Genomic DNA, 22,291 nt, shown 5'->3' on the forward strand with positions numbered 1-22,291 from the left:
CCAAACTTCAGCAACCACCACCCTGGTCAGTAAGCCATAATCAAATATCAAGGCAAGACCCTCCAACAGCAAAAAGAATACAGCTCATTGGAGGCTCATATGATGGCTAGCATATTTTAGCAATGAAGCATTTTCTAAATAAGATATGCACATTGGTTTTAGTTTTTAACTTTAATTTTTTTCTGGTATGCACATTGTGTTTGTTTTTTTAAGACATAATACTATTGCTCACTTAATAGATTACAGAATAATGTAAATATAACTGTTATATACACTGGGAAACAAACAAAAACTGTGTGACTTACTTTATGGCAACATTCACTTTATTGCAATACTGACTTGATTATAGTGGTTGGAGCAAACCTGCAACACCTCCAAGCTGTTATTATCCCACAGGATGGTTATAATAAGAAAGTAAGAAAATACATTGTACCAATCAAAGCCCAGCAAGGAAAACAAATCTCTCTGTTTTAAAACAGAGGAAATTTTATTCAAGGTACTGGGCTTCCCTTGTAGCTCAGCTGGTAAAGAATCCACCTGCAATGTGAGAGACCTGGGCTCGATCACTGGGTTGGGAAGATCCCCGGAGGAGGGAAAGTCTACTCACTCTAGTATTCTGGCCTGGAGAATTCCATGGACTGTGTAGTCCATAGGCCATGGGATCGCAAAGAGTCGGACACGACTGAGCAACTTTCACTTACTTACTTACTGATCAAGAAGGTGACAAAGATGCTAACAAACTACTTAGAACTCAATAAGGACACTCAGAGTTTAGCCGTATCCAGAAGCTTCTACTCCCCCCTAAACAAGGGTTACACTTCCAGTGTTTCTTTAGAGCCGAGTTCCCCAAGGTCACACGACCTTGTTTTGTTCATTTGTGAAGCAGTGGGCAGCTCAGTTATGTATCATTTTGTATTTATTTCCCATCCTCCTTCACCTCACTTCCTCTTTCCCTCAGTTTCATTGCCCTATAAAACATTTTTTTGGGGGCGGGGTGGGGGATATACTTGCTTTATAATGTTGTGTTAGTTTCTGCTGTACAACAAAGTGAATTAGCCATATGTATACATATGTCCCCTCCCTCCTGAGCCTCCCTCCCACGACCTCACCCCACCCATCTAGGTCATCACAGAGCACCAAACCGAGCCCTATGCCGTACAGCAGCATTGACTGTTGTTGCTTTTCAGTGGCTAACTCCTGTCAGACTCTTTGTGACCCCATAGACTACAGTACACCAGACTTTCCTGTCCTTCACTGTCTCCCAGAGTTTGCTCAAACTCATGTCCATTGAGTCAGTGATGCCATCCAACCATCCCATCTGATCACTCCCTTCTCCTCCTGCACTCCATCTTTCCCAGCTTTGGGGGATCTTTTCCAATGAGTCAGCTCTTTGCATTAGGTGGCCAAAGTATTGGACCAGCATTGCATCAGCATTGATAGCACTTAAGTTTTGTCTCAGGGTTTGTCTGGTTAAAGACACTGGGAAGTGCTGCTTGGAGGTGTTCATTTCCCCACAATAAGAAGCTGAGGAGGGAAGAGCAAAGGATAGGCCTGAACACAAATAGGCCCAAAGGTGTGTATTCTAACCTTGTTGTTCATTGCCATCCTTACATTAGTATTTAAATTTTATGTAACAATGGCATGCTTCCATCTAATAAAAGGTTCCTCATTTCTGTAATAGGTCAGGAAGCTCAAGATGGAGGAATTATGCCGAGCCTGAACACTTGTAATAAGGGGATGTCCTTCAGGGCAGTCGAGTCCTAGCTCCCTTCTATGCCTAGTTTGGCAGGATTCCTTCATGGGTAGTTGCTGCTGTTGTTCAGTCGCCCAGTCATGTCCAATTCTTTGTGACCACGTGGACTGCAGCTCGTCAGGCCTCCCAGTCCCTCACCATCTCCTGGAGTTTGCCCAAGTTCATGTTCATTGCATTGGTGATGCCGTCCAGCCATCTAATCCTCTGATGCCCTCTTTTCCTTCTGCCCTCAATCTTTCCCAGCATCAGGGACTTTTCAAATGAGTTGGCTCTTCGCATCAGTTGACCAAAACACTGGCGCTTCAGCTTCAGCATCAGTCCTTCCAGTGAATATTCAGGGTTGATCTCCTTTAAGATTGACTTGTTTGATCTTCTTGCAGTCATGGGTAGTTACATAAATACAGTAGCCCAGAGATCCTGAGGTAATGGAAGACATAACAAAGATAGTCTAATTAAATAAAGCCTGGCTGTACAGTAGGACAGAAACAGTTGGGAGGGGTCATTACACTAGATAAGGGATCCCAACTGATAGGGACAGAATAAAGCGACAAAGTAAGTGATCAAGCCGTTAATGCCACTCGGGGACTGTAAGTAGAAAAAATATGTAAGACCTCTGTAAGTTAATGATTACTCAAGAAAGCAGGTTTTTGTTATTGTTTAGTCACTAAGTTGTGTCCAATTCTTTTGCGACCCCATGAACTGTTAGCCCTTGAGGCTCCTCTGTCCATGAGATTTCCAAGGCAGTAATACTGGAGTGGGTTGCCATTTTCTTTTCCAGGGCATCTTCCTGACCCAGGGACTGAACTCTGTCTCCTGCATTGGAAGGTGAATTCTTTACTGCTGAGTCACCAGACCGGGCAAATTGTGTTTCATTTCAGTTAAGTTTAGTCACTCAGTCATGTCCGACTCCTTGTGACGCCATGGACTGCAGCACACCAGGCCTCCCTGTCCATCACCAACTCCCGGAGTTTACTCAAACTCATGTCCATTGAGTCGGTGATGCCATCCAACCATCTCATCCTCTGTCGTCCCCTTTTCCTCCAGCCTTCAATCTTTCCCAGCATGATGTCCTCTGTATTTAAGTTAATATACAGCATTTATCTACTCCTTTCCTGATTTGGAACCAGTCTGTTGTTCCAACTCTAGTTCCAACTGTTGCTCTTGACCTACATACAGATTGCTCAGGAGGAAGGTCAGGTGGTCTGGTATTCCCATCTCTTTAAGAATTTTCCACAGTTTCTTGTGATCCACATGGTCAAAGGCTTTGGCATAGTCAATAAAGCAGAAGTAGATGTTTTTCTAGAACTCTCTTGCTTTTTCAATGATCCAACGGATGTTGGCAGTTTGATCTCTGGTTCCTCTGCCTTTTCTAAATCCAGCTTAACATCTGCAAGTTCATGGTTCATATACTGTTGAAGTCTGGCTTGGAGAATTTTGAGCATTACTTTGCTAGCAAGTGAGATTAGTGCCATTGTGTGGTAGTTTGAGCATTCTTTGGCATGCCTTTCTCTGGGATTGGAATGAAAACTGATCTTTTCCAGTCCTATGGCCACTGCTGAGTTTTCCAGATTTGCTGGCATATTGAGTGCAACACTTTCACAGCATCATCTTTCAGTATTTGAAATAGCTCAACTGGAATTCTATCACCTCCACCAGCTTTGTTTGTAGTGATGCTTCCTAAGGCCCACTTGACTTCACATTCCAGGAAGTCTGGCTGTAGGTGAGTGAACACATCATCGTGGTTATCTGGATCGTGAAGATCTTTTTTGTAAGCAAAATCGTGTTTGCTTAACCACTAAACCAAGCAAGTTTATTTAGCAACAAAGCCATGCAACAAAAGCACAAGACATGCCCCCAAACAATAAAACAATGGTGGTATGAGACCCAAATCCTGCCCAGCTCAGAAAGTTAATGATCCCTAGGGCGTGCTCTGTGTACACATGAACAACAATAATTTATGAACCTAGCTTGACCATGTAGGGACAAGAAAACTCCCTTGCCCAAAGTGGAGGAGGAGCTGATGATGGAAGCATAAGGACTACTCAAGAAAGACAAGAAAGTTCCTCTCCCCATGCCCACTTTTCTTTTTATTATTAAACCGTACCCCACTAAGTTCTCCAGGAATGGCATTTCTCACCCACCCACTTGTAAACCTGACAAGAGTCCTATTCTAATAAATCAATTCTTATCTACCACTTTCCTCTCACTGAATTCCTCTCTGTGCTGAGACATAAAGGACTGTGGTACTGACAGGGTAATAGGCGGGAAGGCCAGGGGTCTCCAAACGGTGAAAATAGGCTGCAAGTGTCAGACATTTTTTTATCTCTCCCGTAAGTGGCAGGAAGAAATAAACTAGTGTTACATTTTTTTCCCCTTCTCTGCTGCTGCCGCTGCTAGTCGCTTCAATCGTGTCTGACTCTGTGCAATCCCATAGACGGCAGCCTACCAGGCTCCCCCGTCCCTGGGATTCTCCAGGCAAGAACACTGGAGTGGGTTGCCATTTCCTTCTCCAATGCACGAAAGCGAAAAGTGAAAGTGAAGTTGCTCAGTCCTGTCTGACTCTTCGCGACCCCATGGACTGTAGCCTACCAGGCTCCTCTGTCCATGGGATTTTCCAGGCAAGAGTACTAGAGCGGGTTGCCATTGCCTTCTCCTTCCCCTTCTCTATAGAAATTTAAAAAGAAGTTTCTTTTAAAATGCTGTGTTGCCATAATGACACCTGGTTCCACCTGAGCTTAACTTTTCTTAAACCTTGAGCTAACCAATGCATTTTTCTTACGGAAATGTTTGTCTTAAGCTCTGTTAATGTGCTATGTATTTACCCCAGACTCTGTCTTCAAGTCAGTTCCACCTAAAGGCTCAGAACCCTCAGAATAGACTTGACAAACCAGTATGTTATACTGTTGTAGCCACGCGTTCTGGGAAACAAACTCAGAAGGACAATGCAGATAGTGGAGTGCAATTTATGACACGGGTGGGCCCAAGGCAGTCTCCTCTTAACCAAGGACCCCGACCAGTTTTTGTGAAAACCTTATATACCCTAAGTGTACATGCCCAAACCCACTTCCCCAAATTCGCTGAAACTAGTCTGAACAAAAGAAAGATACAGTAAAAGTTAATCCATGATTCATATGCCTTAAGCCTAGGTAGTTAACAGTGGACAATTATCAATAGGCCTGTGGTCATACCCCAATAAGCATAATAGAATGTATGATTCTATTTGGTTACACAGATAATTAGGGTATCTTTCAGGCGACTGAGAGTGCTGGGGCTGTTCCTTCCGGGGGCCTGGTTTTCCTGTTGGTATATCGTTTCCATAAATACTGGGCATATAGCTCCAAGTCCACAGTCCAACCCAAGATGGAGTCCTGGTTTCAAAATAGACCCTGTTCTGTTTCCTCCTTCAATACATTGTTCTAATCTATGTTAATGAAACTATATATTTGTATTGAAATCTGCCTTTCTTCAAGATTCATGTCAATTGTTTTATGGTCCAGGATGACTCATCCTGGTGCCAATGTTATCTCAAAAATGCATGCTGTGGGTGAGGGGCCTGGTGTCATTCTCTGAGTTTTGAGACATTTCCTTTCTTTAATTAGCAGAAGGCAATGGCACCCCACTCCAGTACTCTTGCCTGGAAAATCCCATGGATGGAGGAGCCTGGTAGGCTGCAGTCCGTGGGGTCGCTAAGAGTCGGACACGACTGAGCGACTTCACTTTCACTTTTCACTTTCATGCATTGGAGAAGGAAATGGCAACCCACTCCAGTGTTCTTGCCTGGAGAATCCCAGGGACGGGGGAGCCTGGTGGGCTGCCGTCTATGGGGTCGAAAAGTCGACACGACTGAAGCGACTTAGCAGCAGTAGCAGCAGCAATAGCTATATAACACCCAGCTAAAGACTAGCAGGGAGGCACTCTTTCTGCCCTCTTCTGATGTCTATGTCAGAAGTTTTCTCTATGTCTTTTATACTTTAATAAAACTTTATTACACAAAAGCTCTGAGTGATCAAGCCTTGTCTCTGGCCCTGGATTGAATTCTCCTCCAGAGGCCAAGAATCCCAGCGTCTTTCGTAGTTCAGCAACAACCTTTCAGTACTAGAGCTCTTCTAGCCACCATCACGACACCAGTCAGCTGCACAACTAGTTGAGGCATTAGCTTCATGAGAAAAATGAGTGGGAGGAATAGAAAGTGATAAATTCAACTATGGCTTCATAACCTATTACAGAGACAAGTGTATTGGTAGCTACTTTTTACAGTTCTCTTTATAGCTATATTTTTATAGTTATACGATAAGACATTATGTCTTTTTTCTTCTTCCTTTTCCACTACCATTTTGTATAAAAAGTGATGTAACACTGTGTACATTGTAACACTGTGTTTCGAATTATGAAGGGCCACGTCTAGAGCTGATGAAAAAGACAGTGTATCAACTGGAAGCCTGCTATTGGTTGTTCAAGGGCTCAGTCCTGTCCAACTCTTTGCTACCCCATGGACTGCAGCACACCAGACTTCCCTCATAGTACTGTAGCAGTGCTAAATTTCCTGATTTTGACAATTGTTCTATGGTTATAGAGGACAAAATCCTTGTTCTTGTGAAAAATTTAGACAAAAGGGCATAACATCCTAAATTTATTATCAAATGAATCAGCAAGGAAAGATACAGAGAGGAAGAAACTATAAAAATGCATATACAGTAAAATTTAAACAAATGGTAACCATGGGTAAAGGTTACATGATAGTTCCTTGTACTACTGTTTCAACTATTCAGTAAGTTTGAAATTACAGCAAAATTATTTTTAATGAGAGGTAAGTATCTAGATGGGGTGGGAGGGAGGATAAGTACTTTTCAGTTATTAATTATGATCTCTCAAAGCCAGAATCTATTGAAATGATTTATCCTATTAATAAGGAAAAAACTCAAGCTATTTATCAAAGTTGTCTAATTGATTCTAGGGGTGTTTCAGGAAAAGAGAGAGCAATTCCTCAAGGCCATTCAAAGAAAGGGGTAATTGCTCTCCAAGGACAAAATGATTCTCTCTTCCTCAAAAAGACACATGGCATCTGATGTCTTCGATCACAGTCCAAAAGTGTTTTCTCTTCCTCTTCCATCTCATCTCTGTTTCTACAGTGAACTAAGTCCTGCAGTCAAAAACATTAATTTATAGTTAACCACAAATTACTATAGAAAACCAACAACAAAAAAATTTACAAAATTCCATTTCACCTTTTCTTCTTAGTGTTTATTGAAGCAATCAATTCTCTTCTCACAGATACAATTATAGGTGTTATAGCAGTCAATAGTTTCTATTCTTGTTGAGGTTAAAAATGCACATTCATTTTTCCCAAAACGATGATCCATTATTGTCAAATTACTGTAGGACAGAAAACATACACGGTCAACTGTTTAATTCTGCAGCTTACAACAACATAAATCATATTTTTAAATCTATTTTCTAAATATCTGGCCTATGGAAATATTAATAATAAGTTCATCACTAAAAGATTTTTGGGACTTCCATAACGGTCCAGTGACTAAGACTCCATACTCCCAATGCAAGGGGGCTGGGTTTGATCCTTAGTCAGGAAACTAGATCCCACATGCCAACAAGCCACAACTAAGAGTTTACATGCAACAATGAAAGATCCTGTATATTTGAAACTAAGCATCGGCTCAGCCAAATAAATAAATAAACTAAAAGATTTTCTATTGCTCTTATCCCATTAAATAGAATAACATCTTCTTGATCACATCTATAACCTCACATGTTTCACACTGGGAATTTTTTATCAGAGAGCAATATTGCTAGTTGGGATCATGGCATAGTAACCTGCTTTCTTGTGTTAATTATTTCAATTAAAATGAGATATTTAAAAGTAGAGGAACTGAATTTCTATGATACAGGTAACAAGGTTGCATGTGAATATAATTTAAGAAGAAAAAGTAGAATCGGAATATAGGCAGAGATGAAGTTGTTGAATGGATGTTTTATATCTTTTCTTTCCCTCTCTCCCAGTTAGCTATGGGGCTATTATCCCCAGAGCTAATAGTTACTAACTAAAACATTAAAATTTCACTGAAAAAAATATCTAAAACAAGATCTGTATTTCAGCAAAGTGGTAGAATAGGGAAAAACTATCTTCCTGTTGAAAATAGTTTAAAATGCTGAAAAATTTTTTTTAAACCTCTTGAGTAAGTTCATGGACTGGCAATAGGCAGATTCATGCTCAGACTATGAGGGTTAAGCAAAGATGGAAACCCAGAAGGGTAAGTGAAGCACTGAAACCAGTCTTTCCCTTAGATGTAGCAGACTAAAGAATGAATTCTGCCCAAGATGAAAATTCTATTGGGTTGGTCAAAAAAGTTCATAACATCTTACAGAATAACCCAAACTTTGTGGCCAACTCAATGCATAGACAACGAGCTACCAAAAGGGTTGAGACAAAAGTGATATATTTCCAATGCAAACTACCTTAGGACTGTCTTGAACCTTGAATTTAAGCAGAAGAGAAAAGGAATAATCCCACCTAACAATCCAAAATCACAAACCACACCTCATGCAATTTGCATTTGCTATATTACCTAGGAATACTTGAATATGCTATAGATAAAAAGAGAAACAACTAAGAAAGATAAATGAAATTAATAGCTTGTGAAGCACAAGCAGAAAGTACTAGACGCGTTAAGTAAGTTAGTAACCTATGCGATTTGTTAGATATAGTAAGCAGAGGGCTTCTCTTAGCAGTAAAGAATCCACCTGCCAATGGAGATACAGGTTCAATCACTGGGTTGGGAAGATCCCCTGGAGAAGGAAATGGCAACCCACTCCAGTATTCTGACCTGGAAACTTCCATGGACAGAGGAATCTTGTGGGCTACAGTCCAAGGGTTGGACACAACTGAGCAACTGAGCACAAAGACAAAGAGTAAGTAGAACCCATGTGTACTGAACATAGGAAAGGAAGAAAGAATCAAGCAGACATAAACTATCATACATAAGATATACATGATGAACATAGACACTCTACATTCAGTCTTAAGTTTGTCACCCATGGGTGACACTCATTCTGGCCCCCTGCCTGAGGAACTCCAGTAGAATCCATAGCTGCCCCTCAGGTTAATTGCAAAGCTGCAGCTCTTACCAGGCATGCTTGCTCCTGTATCCACCCAGTAGAAACAAGGTATGTGCTGGCCACAAGAACCTTCTGTCTGTTGGCCCCCTTACTCAAAATCTCAAGTCTGCCCCTTCCACCATTATCAGGGAAGTGTGATACCACAGAGCTAGGTCAGATGATGAGTGTGTAACTTAGGATCCAGGCCATCTTTTCACACACTTGCCCCTTCTCCTAACTGTGACAACCTATCCCATTCCATCCAAGTGTGATAGGCTATCCCATTTCTTTCCCCTTGCATAGTGCTATGTGTTTAACATGGATATAATTAATTATGCAATGTGAGCATCTTATTTTGGCCCTGAAAATGTTCACCTGAAACTGTACTCACAGACTATAATTACATTAAGGTTGTTTCCTGAATGACATTTCTTGTAGGTTTGCAACCCAGAATCACACTACTTGCAGAGCCCAAATTTAGAATTAAAAACTGCTCAGATTCACAATGCCCCAAGACAGCCAACAAAGGCAAATTTTTTCCTTGAGGAAGCCACCTTCATCTCAATCCTCAAATAATTTCCAGAGGCTCAAAAAAAAAAAAAATCATTAACCACTACAAAGAAAATGACATCATGAACAAAAGACGTGATAGGTTGGACCCACAAAACTTCAAATATTAAAACGATCAGATATCAAATATAAATTGAGGATGATAAATATCTTTCAAGAAATCAATAAATTCAAGACAGTTTTAAATCATGAGTAACTAGCAAGCAGATTTGAAGATATAAGAGAACTCTTAAAATAAAAAATGTAACAGTTCAGATTTTAAAAAAAAATCATTGAATAGATTATAACTAAATGTAAATGCAAGAGTTCACAAAGTACTGCACCTAATAGAAGGACCATAGAGAGGATGTGGGTGTGTGTGTGTGTGTGTATGCATGCATGTGTGTATGTTTATATTCACATTTATGTTTATTTATAATTAATATAAACTACTAATACAAAGGCTTCCCGATGGCTCAATGGTAAAGAATTTCCATGCAAAGCAGGAGATGCAGGAGACACGGATTCAATCCCTGGGTTGGGAAGATCCCCTGGAGAAAGGAATGGCAACCCACTCCAGTATTCTTGCATGGGAAATCCCATGGACAGAGGAGCTAGGTAAGCTACACTCCATGGGGCAGCAAAAATCAGACAGGACTTAGTGACTAAACCATTGCCACCACCACTAATACAAAGGAGTTTCAAGTGAATTTTGAGGATACTCAAAATACTTATTTGTGGTTGTGGAAAGGATCACTATGGCTGACTCAGAATGGTTCAATCACCTTACCTAATGATTCTGTCTTAGTCTGGGGTCCTCATAACACATGCTTCTGAACATCTGTTTAGCATCATAATTTTATATTAATAACTCTGTATGAGGCTTCTCTTCCTTTTTAACTATACTTCCTGAAACACTTTTTAAATCATTCTCCTTCTTCTTACTAATGACTTCTACCTGAAAATGAGTTGAGCTACATGAAGATTCTTTTTAGAAACAGTCATTCCAACCCAAAACCAATATTAGAGTTTGAATGCATCCTGGAAACTTACAGTCTAGAAGGTATGCCATTGTCAATCCATTTCCACCTATTTTCCATTTTGCTAAATGATAATCCAATCCAGTAGTAATTTTGACAAGTCTGGGATTGAAGGAGGTTCTGTAAAGGAAACAAAACATATCATGGGACTACATTACCATCTGTTAAATGAATGAAAATAAAGTCAGGTAAAAGATCCAGCTGTTTCTACTACCAGTGGTCTGATAATTTCTACATGATCCTTCATCCCTCCTTCCTAAAAGACCCTCTCTTCCTTCAACCCCTGTATTTTCATTTCCAAATTAATTTTCATCTAATAGTTTATTTCTGTTACAAATGGCTGCCAGTCTAATAGGTTATTTAAAATGTGGAAAAGTTTAAATCTAAATATCTAACAATAGAAGAGTTGTTAAATAATACATGACATTTTATGAAACCATTCAAAGTCATGGTCCAGAGAAAACTTAAGGGTTAAGAAAAATAATCATTACATATTCCAAGTGAAAGAAGAAATCTTCTAAACAAATTATTAAAATAACAAATGTTTGTGGGGATGTGTGCATTAGAGCCTTCAACTTCATAAAAAAAAAAAAGACTTGCTGTAATTCAGTAGTTGGAAGAGGTAGAGGGAAACAGGGCCATATTTGGAAATATTTACTATGACCCCAAATGTAATATATCAAAGTGACATAGTACATAATGTCTGGTCAAATGACTGAATATATTTCTAAATATAATTTTAATTATTTTAGTGCAACAAACATAAAAAATTATTTTATGACTTGACATCATAATTCTCTCACATTATGATTTAAAATATCTGCTAGATTTGCATAGAAATTTTGTTTTGTTTTTCTAGATAAAAGTAGAGATTTCAGACTGATAGTTGCAACCGTTTCTCTATAAAAACACATTTTGTGTGTGTAGATAGTTTTTATTTGCAATAAATTTAAAAGATAAATGCAATATTATTGTCACTGTATTTTCTCTTTTTACAATTATTTTTGAGAGATACACATATTGATATAATATATACAAATATTGATCAAGTAAATGCTACCTACATGCATGCATGCTCAGTTACTCAGTTGTGTCCAACTCTTGAGACCCCAGACTGTAGCCTGCCAGACTCCTCTGTCCATGGGATTATCCTGGCAAGAATACTGGAGTGGGTTGCCATTAACTCCTCCAGAACGTTGCCTACAGATGCAATGAAAATTACCATAAAGCTAATTTGTAAAACTACCACCACTTTTATGTTTCTCATTATTATCTATATTTTGCAGGTGGGAAAACTGAGGCCCAGAGCGGTTAAGTAATTTGCCTAGGGTCACCCAGCTCGTAAGCGGCAGAACTGAATTCAGTACCAGGCGGTCTGGCTCCTGGATTCCTAATAGTAACTACTAAACTACACTGCCTTTGGGTTTTCAGTTACCACCTTATATGAAAAAAATAACTGTTGGCTCCAGGCTGCCATTTACCAAAGGGTTAAGACTTCCCTGGTGGCTCAGATGGTAAAGCGTCTGTCTACAATGCGGGAGACCCAGCTTCAAGCCCTGGGTTAGGAAGATACCCTGGAGAAGGAAATGGCAATCCACTCCAGTACTATTGCCTGGAAAATCCCATGGACAGAGAAGCCTAGTAAGCTACAGTCTGTGGGGTCGAAAAGAGTTGGACATGACTGAGCAACTACACTTCACTAAGTACTTCATTAAAGGAAAGGTATGCTTTTTTTTTCAGAGTCCTAAGTAAAGGAGATGATTGCAAAGACCCAAATTGCATCTTAAAGGGGGTTTCCATTTCGGAAATAATCGTGCTCATCTTGATAGATAATATGTACTGAATGCTTATAAAATAGCAAGATCATATTCTTATTAGTAGGCAAGCTCTTCTGCTCACTAATTTTTTATCTTTTTTATGGAAAACAAGAAGGTATTTGAGAATAGCATTCACCAAGAAGGGAATATTTACTAGGGATTGTGATGAATGCCACACTTAGCTCATCAGTTTCGATCTCCAAGAAGCAACTGCCACTCCTATCCTCAAGGAGGCTCTCTGTGATACAGTCTTCATGTTCTTCGGTTCTTACTTTTAAGTAATTAGTTTAACAGAAGGAAAGACCAAAGATATTTCACTAGGAAAATCTGTTTGATTTTTTTTTTTTTTTTTGAGACTCTTAACTATGCAATTTTTGTTCACTTGACAGTCATGACACAAGGAATAACTGAAGGCTCCTCTTTCTAAACTCCCCCATTTTCTCAGTATCTTGGGCCCAAAGAGACAGAGGCCTAGAGGATAAAAGTACATATAACAATCCATGATACCAGTTCTTTTGCATCATCTATCTTCAAAAGACACGAATTGTGACTTTGGCAAATCTGGTTACATCCCATCCAGTTATTAGTTTCAGCAGTAAAGTAGTAACAGTTTACTCCCCAACACCACCAGGAGACTTCCTTGAGTTCGCCTATAATACATAAGGTGAAGCATTAAACGTCTTTTCATCTGGTATTTTGTTAAGCAGAGGAAGATACTTATTATGAAAAATCTTAACAGCTATCAATAATGATAATGTGAATTTCATCAGAAGTCTGGAATACCAAGAGAACTCTGCATTCCCATAGTCTCTGCAGCACCATTCACAATAGTCTAGAAATGGAATGTCCATTGATGGATGAAGAAAATGTGATCTAGTCTAAAGGGAATATTAATTTTCCAGCACCAGGCTTCTGAGATATGAAAACAGAGACAGAGAACAATTGAGAAGCACATTCTTGATTAACCAAAGGTGACTACTTTTACAGAATCAACATTGTTTTTATTGCCCTGTATCAAGAAACATAACAATTAACAATGTCATGTTTACTTTTTTGTCTATTGCCAAAACTAAATATAGAGTTCACACATATAAAAAATAAAGGGAATATTACTCAGCCTTAAGAATGAAATCTTGCCATAAGTAACTGCATGGATGAAACAAGGATAATTATGCTAAGTGAAATAAGCCAATGACAAAGGGCAAATATTGCATGATTCCACTTGTATGAGATGTAAAAAGTAGTCAGACAGAAAGTAGAAAAGGGGTAGCTGGGGGAGGGGAAAGGGCTGTTGTTTCATGGGTACGTAGTTTCAGTTACTCAAGGTGAACAAATTCTAGAGATCTGCTGTACAACAGGGTGCCTGTAGCTAATAATGAACCAAACACTTAAAAACTTGTTAAAAGGGCAGACCTCATGCTAAGTGTTCTTACCACAGAGCAGAAAGGGACATAAGAAAACTTTTGAAGGTGATAGATATGCCTATTACCCTAATTGTGGATGTTTTTACCCATATATACATATGTCCCAACTCATCAAGTTGCATACATTAATTATATGTAGTTTTTTGCATATTAATAATACCTCAGAAAAGCTGTTTTTATAATAATAAAATTAACTTCATACATGTTTAGAGATTCTGAAATGCCTTCTAAAGAAAATTAAAATTATTCTTTGGAAATTTTTCTTGTCCTCATTGCTTAAAATATACCAAATCAAAATATTATTCATCCCTCAAAGTACATTTATGATTATTTATAGAAGACAAAACTGTCTAACAGTCTAATAAAGAAAACATTTAAATTGTTACAAATGCAATGCAATAATATATAACATTAAAAAACATGTTTGTGAGGAGTATTTAAAACTATGGAAGAGGCTTCCCTGGTGGCTCAGTGGTAAAGAATTTGCCTGGCAATGAGGGAGAGCCAGGCTCAAGCCCTAATCTGGGAAGATCCCACATTCCATGGAGCAACTAAGCCCATGTGCCATGACCATCAAGCCTGTGCTCCAGAGCCTGGGAGCCGCAACTACTGAGCCCCTGTGCCATGACTACTGAAGCCAGTGTGCCCTAGAGCACATGCTCCACACCAAGAGAAGGCTCCGCAATGAGAAGTCTACATACTGCAACTAGAGAGTAACCCCGACTCGTCACAACTAGTGAAAAGCCCGTGCAGCAACAAAACCCAACACAGCCAAAAGTAAACAATTAAAAAAAAAAAAAAGGCTATGGAAAAATGGCCACAGAAGGGGAAAAAAACAAGACGTGAACCTTTCTACAGCATGAAATCTAAATTTTTTATAGATAGTAAAAAAATAAAACAAAAGAAACAAAAAATAAAATATTATTAATTCTTCAGTAATAGGAAACAGTACATTTCTACTAACTACCATACCTAAATAATATCAAATATGCAAAATCTCTTTGTATAATAAACACTAAACAAAATACTTACAAGTTGATTAATTCCATCATTATGCATAACAGAGTTTATTATTTTATGAGATTTAATATTATTACTTAGATGTTTTGAATAGTATCATCACACAGTGTTACACGAACATCAACACTCTGGCAAGTCTTGTAGATGTATTAGAAGGAATACGCGTGTGCGTGCTCAGTCACTTCGGTCTTGTCTGACTTTGCGATCCTACGGACTGTAGCCTTCCAAGATCCTCAGTCCATGGGATTCTCTGGGCAAGAATACTGGAGTGGGTTGCCATGCCCTCCTCCAGGGAATCTTCCCTACCCAGGGATTGAACCCATGTCTCCTGCATCACCTGCATTGCAGGCAGGTTCTTTACCGCTGAGCCGCCAGGGAAGACCCCTGGAGGGAGTACATATTGATCATAAAATAGATCAAATATCTGAAGTCAGTGCAGAATGGAAACACAATCACACAGTTATCTTTACAACAGCATACAAATAAATGACTTGCATTTATTTTAGCCTAAATGTATTTTTACTGATAGTCTCCATATTTCATGTCAGCAACAAAGTTGAAGTGTCTTACTTTGCCTGCAGGTCTAAAGCAATCCAAATTTTCAGGGGCCCTGATATAATACTATTTTACCTTCTGGGAGCATAAGAAGGCAAGAACTGCAATTGAGTTTGGGAAGTATAAGACTTCATCCAAACATGATTCCTGGTGTCTCAATCCTGTATTTGAGATAAGCAAACTCAAATAACCATGCTACATCTAAGAGGCACAAATTAAAAGTTGTCTAGCAGACCTGGATCCCTAACACATAACATAAGCCTGTATTAAGCCTCAAAACTTTTGGAGGAGGAATAAGTAATGGAAAATTGTGCAATCTTCAATTCAAGATTTCCTCCATACCTGTATTTGGCAAAGACTCTGAAGAATTCTTTTTGTGATAGCACCCCTTCTTTTCTGTAAAGACTAAGTCTGACAATCCTTTTATTTGCTGAAGAGTTTCATTTAGTCTATCACATTCTGAAGTCTTCTTTGTCAAAAGCTGCTTATTTAAGTAGTTGTCATTTTGCATAACATCATACTTCTGACTGAGGTTCCGTAGAGCTTCCTCCTGTCGATGTTTTTCTAGAATATACTGGGAAACTAAAATTAACAGCATAGATATAATTTTTTAAGTACTCATAAAGCTTCACTGTTGAAATTAGGACAGGAGAAAAAAATCTCACTTTGACAACCAACCTATTTCATTCCTTTAATTATTAATTTTACATTTAGAAAGTAACATCTCTACAACATGACCATATAAACTGAAACACCAGATTTCTCATTATGGGCCACCTAAGTGTAGAATAAATAAATCATGATTTCTAAATAAAATTATGATGGTACCATCTAAGCATTCAGTTCAATTTCTTTGTAAGTTAGCGTGTCGTCTACAAATAGGTACCAAAGGAGAAACTGACCAACACTTAGCAACACATCTTCTGAGTATGAAAATGTACACTAAACAGCATGAAGAAATTGCACCAATATCATTGGAATAGACAGAATATCCATAAGAAAAAAGAGAGGAAGACCCAAATACATAGTTTTATCTGAGTGTAACATATTAGTACTTTTCCCCAAAGATGTCAAGGAACTCAAATGAAAGCTAAAGGGCACATTCAACATCATCTAACATCCATACATAGACTCACTCATTTTACTAAATCATTTCCTTATTATAGATTTTTAAAAAATTAAGAGAAAGTCATAATTCACTTTCAAACAGTTGTTTCTCAAAGAATTTGTATCTGAGATTCAAAGTGGTGTAAATTTAGAAGGTGGAATATTACAATAGTTTCCCCTTAACCTTGGTTTTGCTTTCTGCAGTTTGAGTTACCCCATCAACCACAACCTGAAAATATTAAACGGAAAATTCTATAAATAAGTAATTCATAAGTTTTAAATTGCACGCATTTCCGCATAGTGTGATGGAAACTCGTGCCATCCCTCTCGTGTTCCCCAGGAGGGGGAATCATTCCTTTGTTGAACGTATCCCACTCTCATCAGTCACTTGGTAGCCTTCATCAGATGGCTGTCAGGGTATGCAGTGCTTGTATTCAACCCTTATTTCACTTAATAATGGTCTGAAATCACAAGAGTAGTGATGCTCACAATTCAGATATTATCTTACTGTGCTTAAATTATAAATTAAACTTTATCGTAGGTGTGTATGAATAGGAAAAAACCATAGTATGTACAGGGTTCAGTGCTATCTGTGATTTCAGGCACCACTGGGGGTCTGAGATGGTATCCCCCATGGAAAAGGGGGTCTTCTGTGCTAAGTCCTATATCAGAAAGAATGTTAACATGCCTTATACAGAACGAGACAGCTCATTACAGCTTCAGAGATACAGGAATAGATAAACAAAATGAAAATCACACCGTGATTATATCTGGGGAAAAAATCACTAAGAAAAAACTCCCTGGAACATTCTCTGATTATACCATGGAACAATTGATAGAGCGTGGTTGGTACCTACACAATGAGTGGTTATTTCTAGTACTCAGACTTGGATGTATTTCAGTTACTTACTCTTTATACCCAGCACGGTGATTGTCATCAAGAGAAGTAAACAGAGGATCCCAAGAGTCACTGCAATGCCATGCCAGGGCACTGAAGACTCTTTAAATAAAGAAGGAAGAAAGTGATCATTGAGGACAGAGCCTGACCCACTACTCATCTCAACCTGGACACCATTTGAAACAGAAACAATCTTCTCTAAAAATTTTCAGGAACTACCCTGGTGGTCCAGTGGTTTAGAATCTGCCTTGCAATGCAGGGGATACCAGTTCAATCCCTGGTCCAGGAAGATTCCACATGCTGTGGGGCAACTAAGCCCATGCACCACAACTACGGAGCCTGTGTGCTACAACTACTGAAGCCCTCGCGCCCTAGAATCTCTGTGTGTATGTCTGTGTGTGTGTGTGCGTGCGTGCACACACGTGCATGTGTGTGCGTGTCAGTAGTCTGACTCTTTGCGACCCCATGGACTGTAGCCCACCAGGCTCCTCTGTCCATGGGATTTCTCAGGCAAGAGTTCTGGAGTGGGTTGCCATTTCCTGGTCCAGGGGATTTTCCCAACTCAAGGGTCAAACACCACATTGGTAGGAGAATTCTTTACCACTGTGCCACCTGGTAAGCCCCTGTGCTCTTCAGCAAAAGAAGCTTCCACAATGAAAAGCCAGTGCACGGCAACAGAGAGTAGCCCCTGCTCACTGCAACTAGAGAAAGTCCAAAAGCAGCAACCCAAGACCAGCACAGGCAAAAATAAGATACATAAAATTTTAAAAAATGTTTTACAGAAATCCATGATACAAACTTTTTAATTTGCCATCTAGTAATTATAGTTTTAAAGTCTCAGGTTTTTTTTACTTATATTCACCCATTGCAGAAATTCTACACCACAAAAAGAATATTGGAGGATTTTTAAAATGCTTCTGTTAGAAAAGCACAGAAGCACAGAAAGGTGTGTGTGTTTGTGCATCCCTTAGAAAAGCACAGACAGGTGTGTGTATGTCGGGATGGGGGCGGGGGTTGCAGGGAGGCTGTTCAATCATATATGACTCTTTGCAACCCTATGGACTGTAGCCTGCCAGGCTCCTCTGTCCACAAAAGCACAGATGGCAATAAACACAGTACTCACTTATGAGAATCCACAATGACAGGCATATTTCTGTGATCACAACTAATCATGAAGAAGGAAAAAGCAGGCAATATTCATGAGAAATTGGTAGCCAAGAGTGAGTATTCTGAAGCTGCAAATGTTACTGGGCTTCATCTCTTAAGAACTTCCTAGAAATCAATTTTTCTCCATTTATCTTCAAAATTTTTTTCTCTAGCAATGCTCTATTTATTCTCCTACTTTCAAGATCCTCTTTCTCTCTCTCTCTCTCTCTCTATATATATATATATATATTTTTATATATATATATATATATATATATCTCCAAAATTTGTATCTCTGATGGACACTACATTAAATCAGTAAAAGTCATTTTCAGTTTAGAGTTTGTGACACTGTTCGAAGGTACAGAGAGAGAATGGAAAAGTTAGAATGCCCTTTTGATTTGAACATTTTTGTTTCTTCATTGCCATTAAGGTTTGGTAAATATTTAAGACACCAAAATACCTTTTGTCTAAATAAAAACACTGCTTCTAATACGTATTTCTCATGTCTTCACATTCTGTAAGACATTTCTCTAGGAACTGCAATGTTTTCTTGAGACTCTAGTCTGTCTCTTACTTTGGAAGCCCTCACAAGGGACTTCCCTGGCCGACCAGTGGTTAGGACTCCGTACTTCCAATGCACAGGGTGCAGATTCGATTAGTTGGGGAACTAAAAAAGAGTCCTTGTGAATTTCTCTTGACCAAATTTGAATAAAAACACTCTATTGCCTTCTCAAGCTTAAAAGAATGCATTAATTTCTACATTCGCACAATTTTTTTAAAAGATCATTAAAGACCATTATGGTTTCTTATTATCAACTAAACACCTAGAATATGGATAGAACTTTTTATTTCTAATGTCAAAAGTCTGACAGTCCGTAAGAGGGCTTCCCCTGGTGGCTCAGTGGTAAAGAATCCGCCGGCAGTGCAGGAGCCACAGGAGATACAGGCTCAATCCCTGGTTCGGGAAGATCCCCTGGAGGAGAAAATGGCAACTCACTCTGGTATTCTTTCCTGGGAAATACCAGGGACAGAGGAGCCTGGTGGGCTATAGTCCATGGGGTCACAGAGAGTTGGACACGACTGAAGTGACTTAGCAAGCACACAAGAGTCAGGTGAATCTAGATGTCTCAGACTTGTACCTTTTTCCTCAGTCTTGTCAGGTCTTTGAGTACCATCAGGTTTTAATCTGTTTTGTGACTCTGAAGGTGATTGAAGAAATCTCAGGGTGGAATAAGTCACTTCTTGATCACTCATCTCTAGAGTAAACAAATATATGTTTTGCATTAAAACTTTCAACTGAATGATTTCATTCCAAAGAAAAATTAAAATGTCCATTTGTAAAATATACTAGGATTAAGAAGATTATGCGTGTGCGCATGTGGATGTATGCTCAGTAATTCCTTCAAGGGCCTAAAGTACGTAGACTGAGCCTGATTTATATAAGAAATGAGAAACTTTCAATATTTTTGCTAAAGTCATTTATACTCCTAGTAACTATAGCCATATTATTAGAAAATATGGGAAGAATTTTTTTTTAATTTACTGATAGATTAAATAGGCTCGGTCCTATTCCATTTAGCTCAAAATGTTCAACATACATATACAAGTGTTAGGCAAAGTGATACCATCACAAATTACTGAGATACTTTTAAAACTATTAATTCAAAAAACAAAAAATTTTTTTTTGAGATTTTGAAAAACATAAATATCTTGGCTTTAAAAGTGTATGTATATACATATACATATATATTATGTATTCAGATCTACATTATTAATAGTAAAATGTTCTTAGAAGGATTAAAATATCAGTTTGTGATAATTATTTCTTGACCTGAGTAGATAAATATACTGTGTTGTTCTTTTCAACTATAATATGACTCTACCAAAGTATATCCCATATACTATCTGCAAAAGAAAATTATTGAGGGTTAACACTGCACATTGGTTAACATTTCAGATCCCAGTGCCTCGTGGGAGATGTACCGAATAAAAATCTCTTACATTAGAGCCCAGACACGTGGATTTTTAATCCCAAATGATTCTGTGCATATTAAACTTAGAGAAATAATCTTCTAGCCGCAAGAGAAGCCTATGTGAAAATAAAATTTGTTAACAGGCAGTCTTTAGTTAATACCCATAAAGGACTCTATCTATCAGTTGATATCAATATAAAAAGAAACTTTAAACTGTAGATATTTATGATGTACCTTGTTTTTATATTAATCAGTGTGAAAAGATGCTAATAAACAGTAAAAATGAAAACAAATAGCACATGTAACTATATTCTTTAATTCTTTTCTTTAGTATCTAAACTTGATTACTCACATGAACACTTCAAGATGGATAAGACAATATGCAAATCATTAGACCTAAATAAAAAGTTATTGACCCCCCCAATCCCTCTTTATTTTGATAACACAAAGCAAAACATCATAACCAATTTTTTAAAAAGAAAATAATTTTCCATAAATGCTGAACTACATTTTTCATCTCCATAGAGTGAATGCAGTTCTAACCCAATCAATTTTTTTAAAACATGCTTTCCTATCCCTCCTATATTCATGCCAAGTCATGTATAATAAACTATCATATTCCAAGAATCTTTTTTCTCTAGAATCTTTTTTTTAAGTAAGTAGGACTAATAGATACTCAGCTACAAAGATCTGAGACAATAAAAAGTGAACATTACCTGTGTCTGTGCCGTTCAGTGATGCAGATGGAAAAAACAGACCAGAACAAGGTGAGAGAGGTTGGCCTTTACAATCCCTGATTCCTCGGGTGCATGAGAGGCTGTAAAATGGAGGCGGACATGAATTGTCTTTGAATCATGCTGTAACTCAAAATTTTCTGCTCCTCCTCTTGACCAAAGTGATGAAAGGAAATTGTATGACAAAAGCTGATGTTGACGAGAAAGGAAAATGGTCATGAATATATCTTCTTCCATTTCAACTAACCAACCAGTTAGGTGCATTCAAAATCTACATTGAAGGACAGAAAAAACAAACAAACATAGCTTTGGCGGAAACAAAAAGTAAATCTTTTAACAAAAACTTGCATCCTTAGAAACTACTAGCAAAAACAACTGATTAAAATGTATGTGCATAAATTAGATACATGTACACAAGAAATATTATGACTAAATAAATAACATCTCTTAGGAACTTTCTCTTACAGATTGCTATTTGAAAATAAAAGATTTCAGCATTGAAACATATACATGTACTATGTATATGTAAAGTAGATAGCCAGTGGAGTTTGATGTATAACTCAGGGAACCCAAAGCCAGTGCTCTGTGACAACCTGGGGGGATGGGTGAGGGAGGGATTCGGGAGAGGGATTCAGGAGAGAGGTGTCACATGTAGGCCTATGTCCGATTCATGTTGATGTATGGCAGAGGCCATACATCACAATATCGTAAAGTAATTATCCTCCAATTAAAATGAATAAATAATTATTTAAAAAAACAATAAAAGATTTCTTTTTCCATTTATGTTTATTGCAGATAAACGTATTTTAGAAAGTATTTTAAAACATAATTCCACTATAAAATTTTGGTGTATATGCTTCTAGTTTTTTATCTGTATGTTTTGTTTGCTATCAGAGTTGGTGTCATTCCACACACAGTACTTTTGATCTCTTGTTTTCTACTGTTTCCTCATTTAAAAATATTCATCTAAAGTGTGATCTTAAAAACAATTGTATAGTTATTATCGATATAGATTATACCATAATTTATTCAGGAAATCCTGTATTGCTGGACATTTATGTTGTTTTCAACTTTTTGTGAATATAAAAAATGTTTGGCCTGTACTTTTGAATATTTTCTTAGGAAAACATTTTAAACAAAATATGGGGTCAAGGGGTATGTA

The 22,291-nt window shown here is 38.1% G+C and overlaps 1 protein-coding gene across 2 annotated transcripts; it reads right to left on the minus strand.

Moving 5' to 3' along the window:
* Positions 1-6,354: 6,354 nt before the first annotated feature.
* Positions 6,355-21,488, minus strand: LOC105002149 (killer cell lectin-like receptor 2). Of its 2 annotated transcripts, XM_010858666.1 has the most exons (8): positions 21,112-21,488; positions 19,562-19,678; positions 17,286-17,375; positions 15,611-15,850; positions 12,777-12,919; positions 10,466-10,572; positions 6,979-7,126; positions 6,355-6,893 (listed from the first exon to the last, which is right to left on the minus strand). In XM_010858666.1, exons 2-7 carry the CDS (start codon positions 19,674-19,676, stop codon positions 6,988-6,990), a joined length of 834 nt encoding a protein of 277 aa, XP_010856968.1. In that variant the 5' UTR covers positions 19,677-19,678; positions 21,112-21,488; the 3' UTR covers positions 6,355-6,893; positions 6,979-6,987. The 2 variants fall into 2 exon arrangements, with proteins under 2 accessions (XP_010856968.1, XP_010856969.1); XM_010858667.1 differs by lacking the exon at positions 17,286-17,375 and having other exon boundaries at positions 6,373-6,893.
* Positions 21,489-22,291: the final 803 nt, after the last annotated feature.

This window comes from Bison bison, unplaced genomic scaffold (assembly GCF_000754665.1).
Source record: "Bison bison bison isolate TAMUID 2011002044 unplaced genomic scaffold, Bison_UMD1.0 scf7180017864390, whole genome shotgun sequence".
NCBI lineage: Eukaryota > Metazoa > Chordata > Mammalia > Artiodactyla > Bovidae > Bison > Bison bison.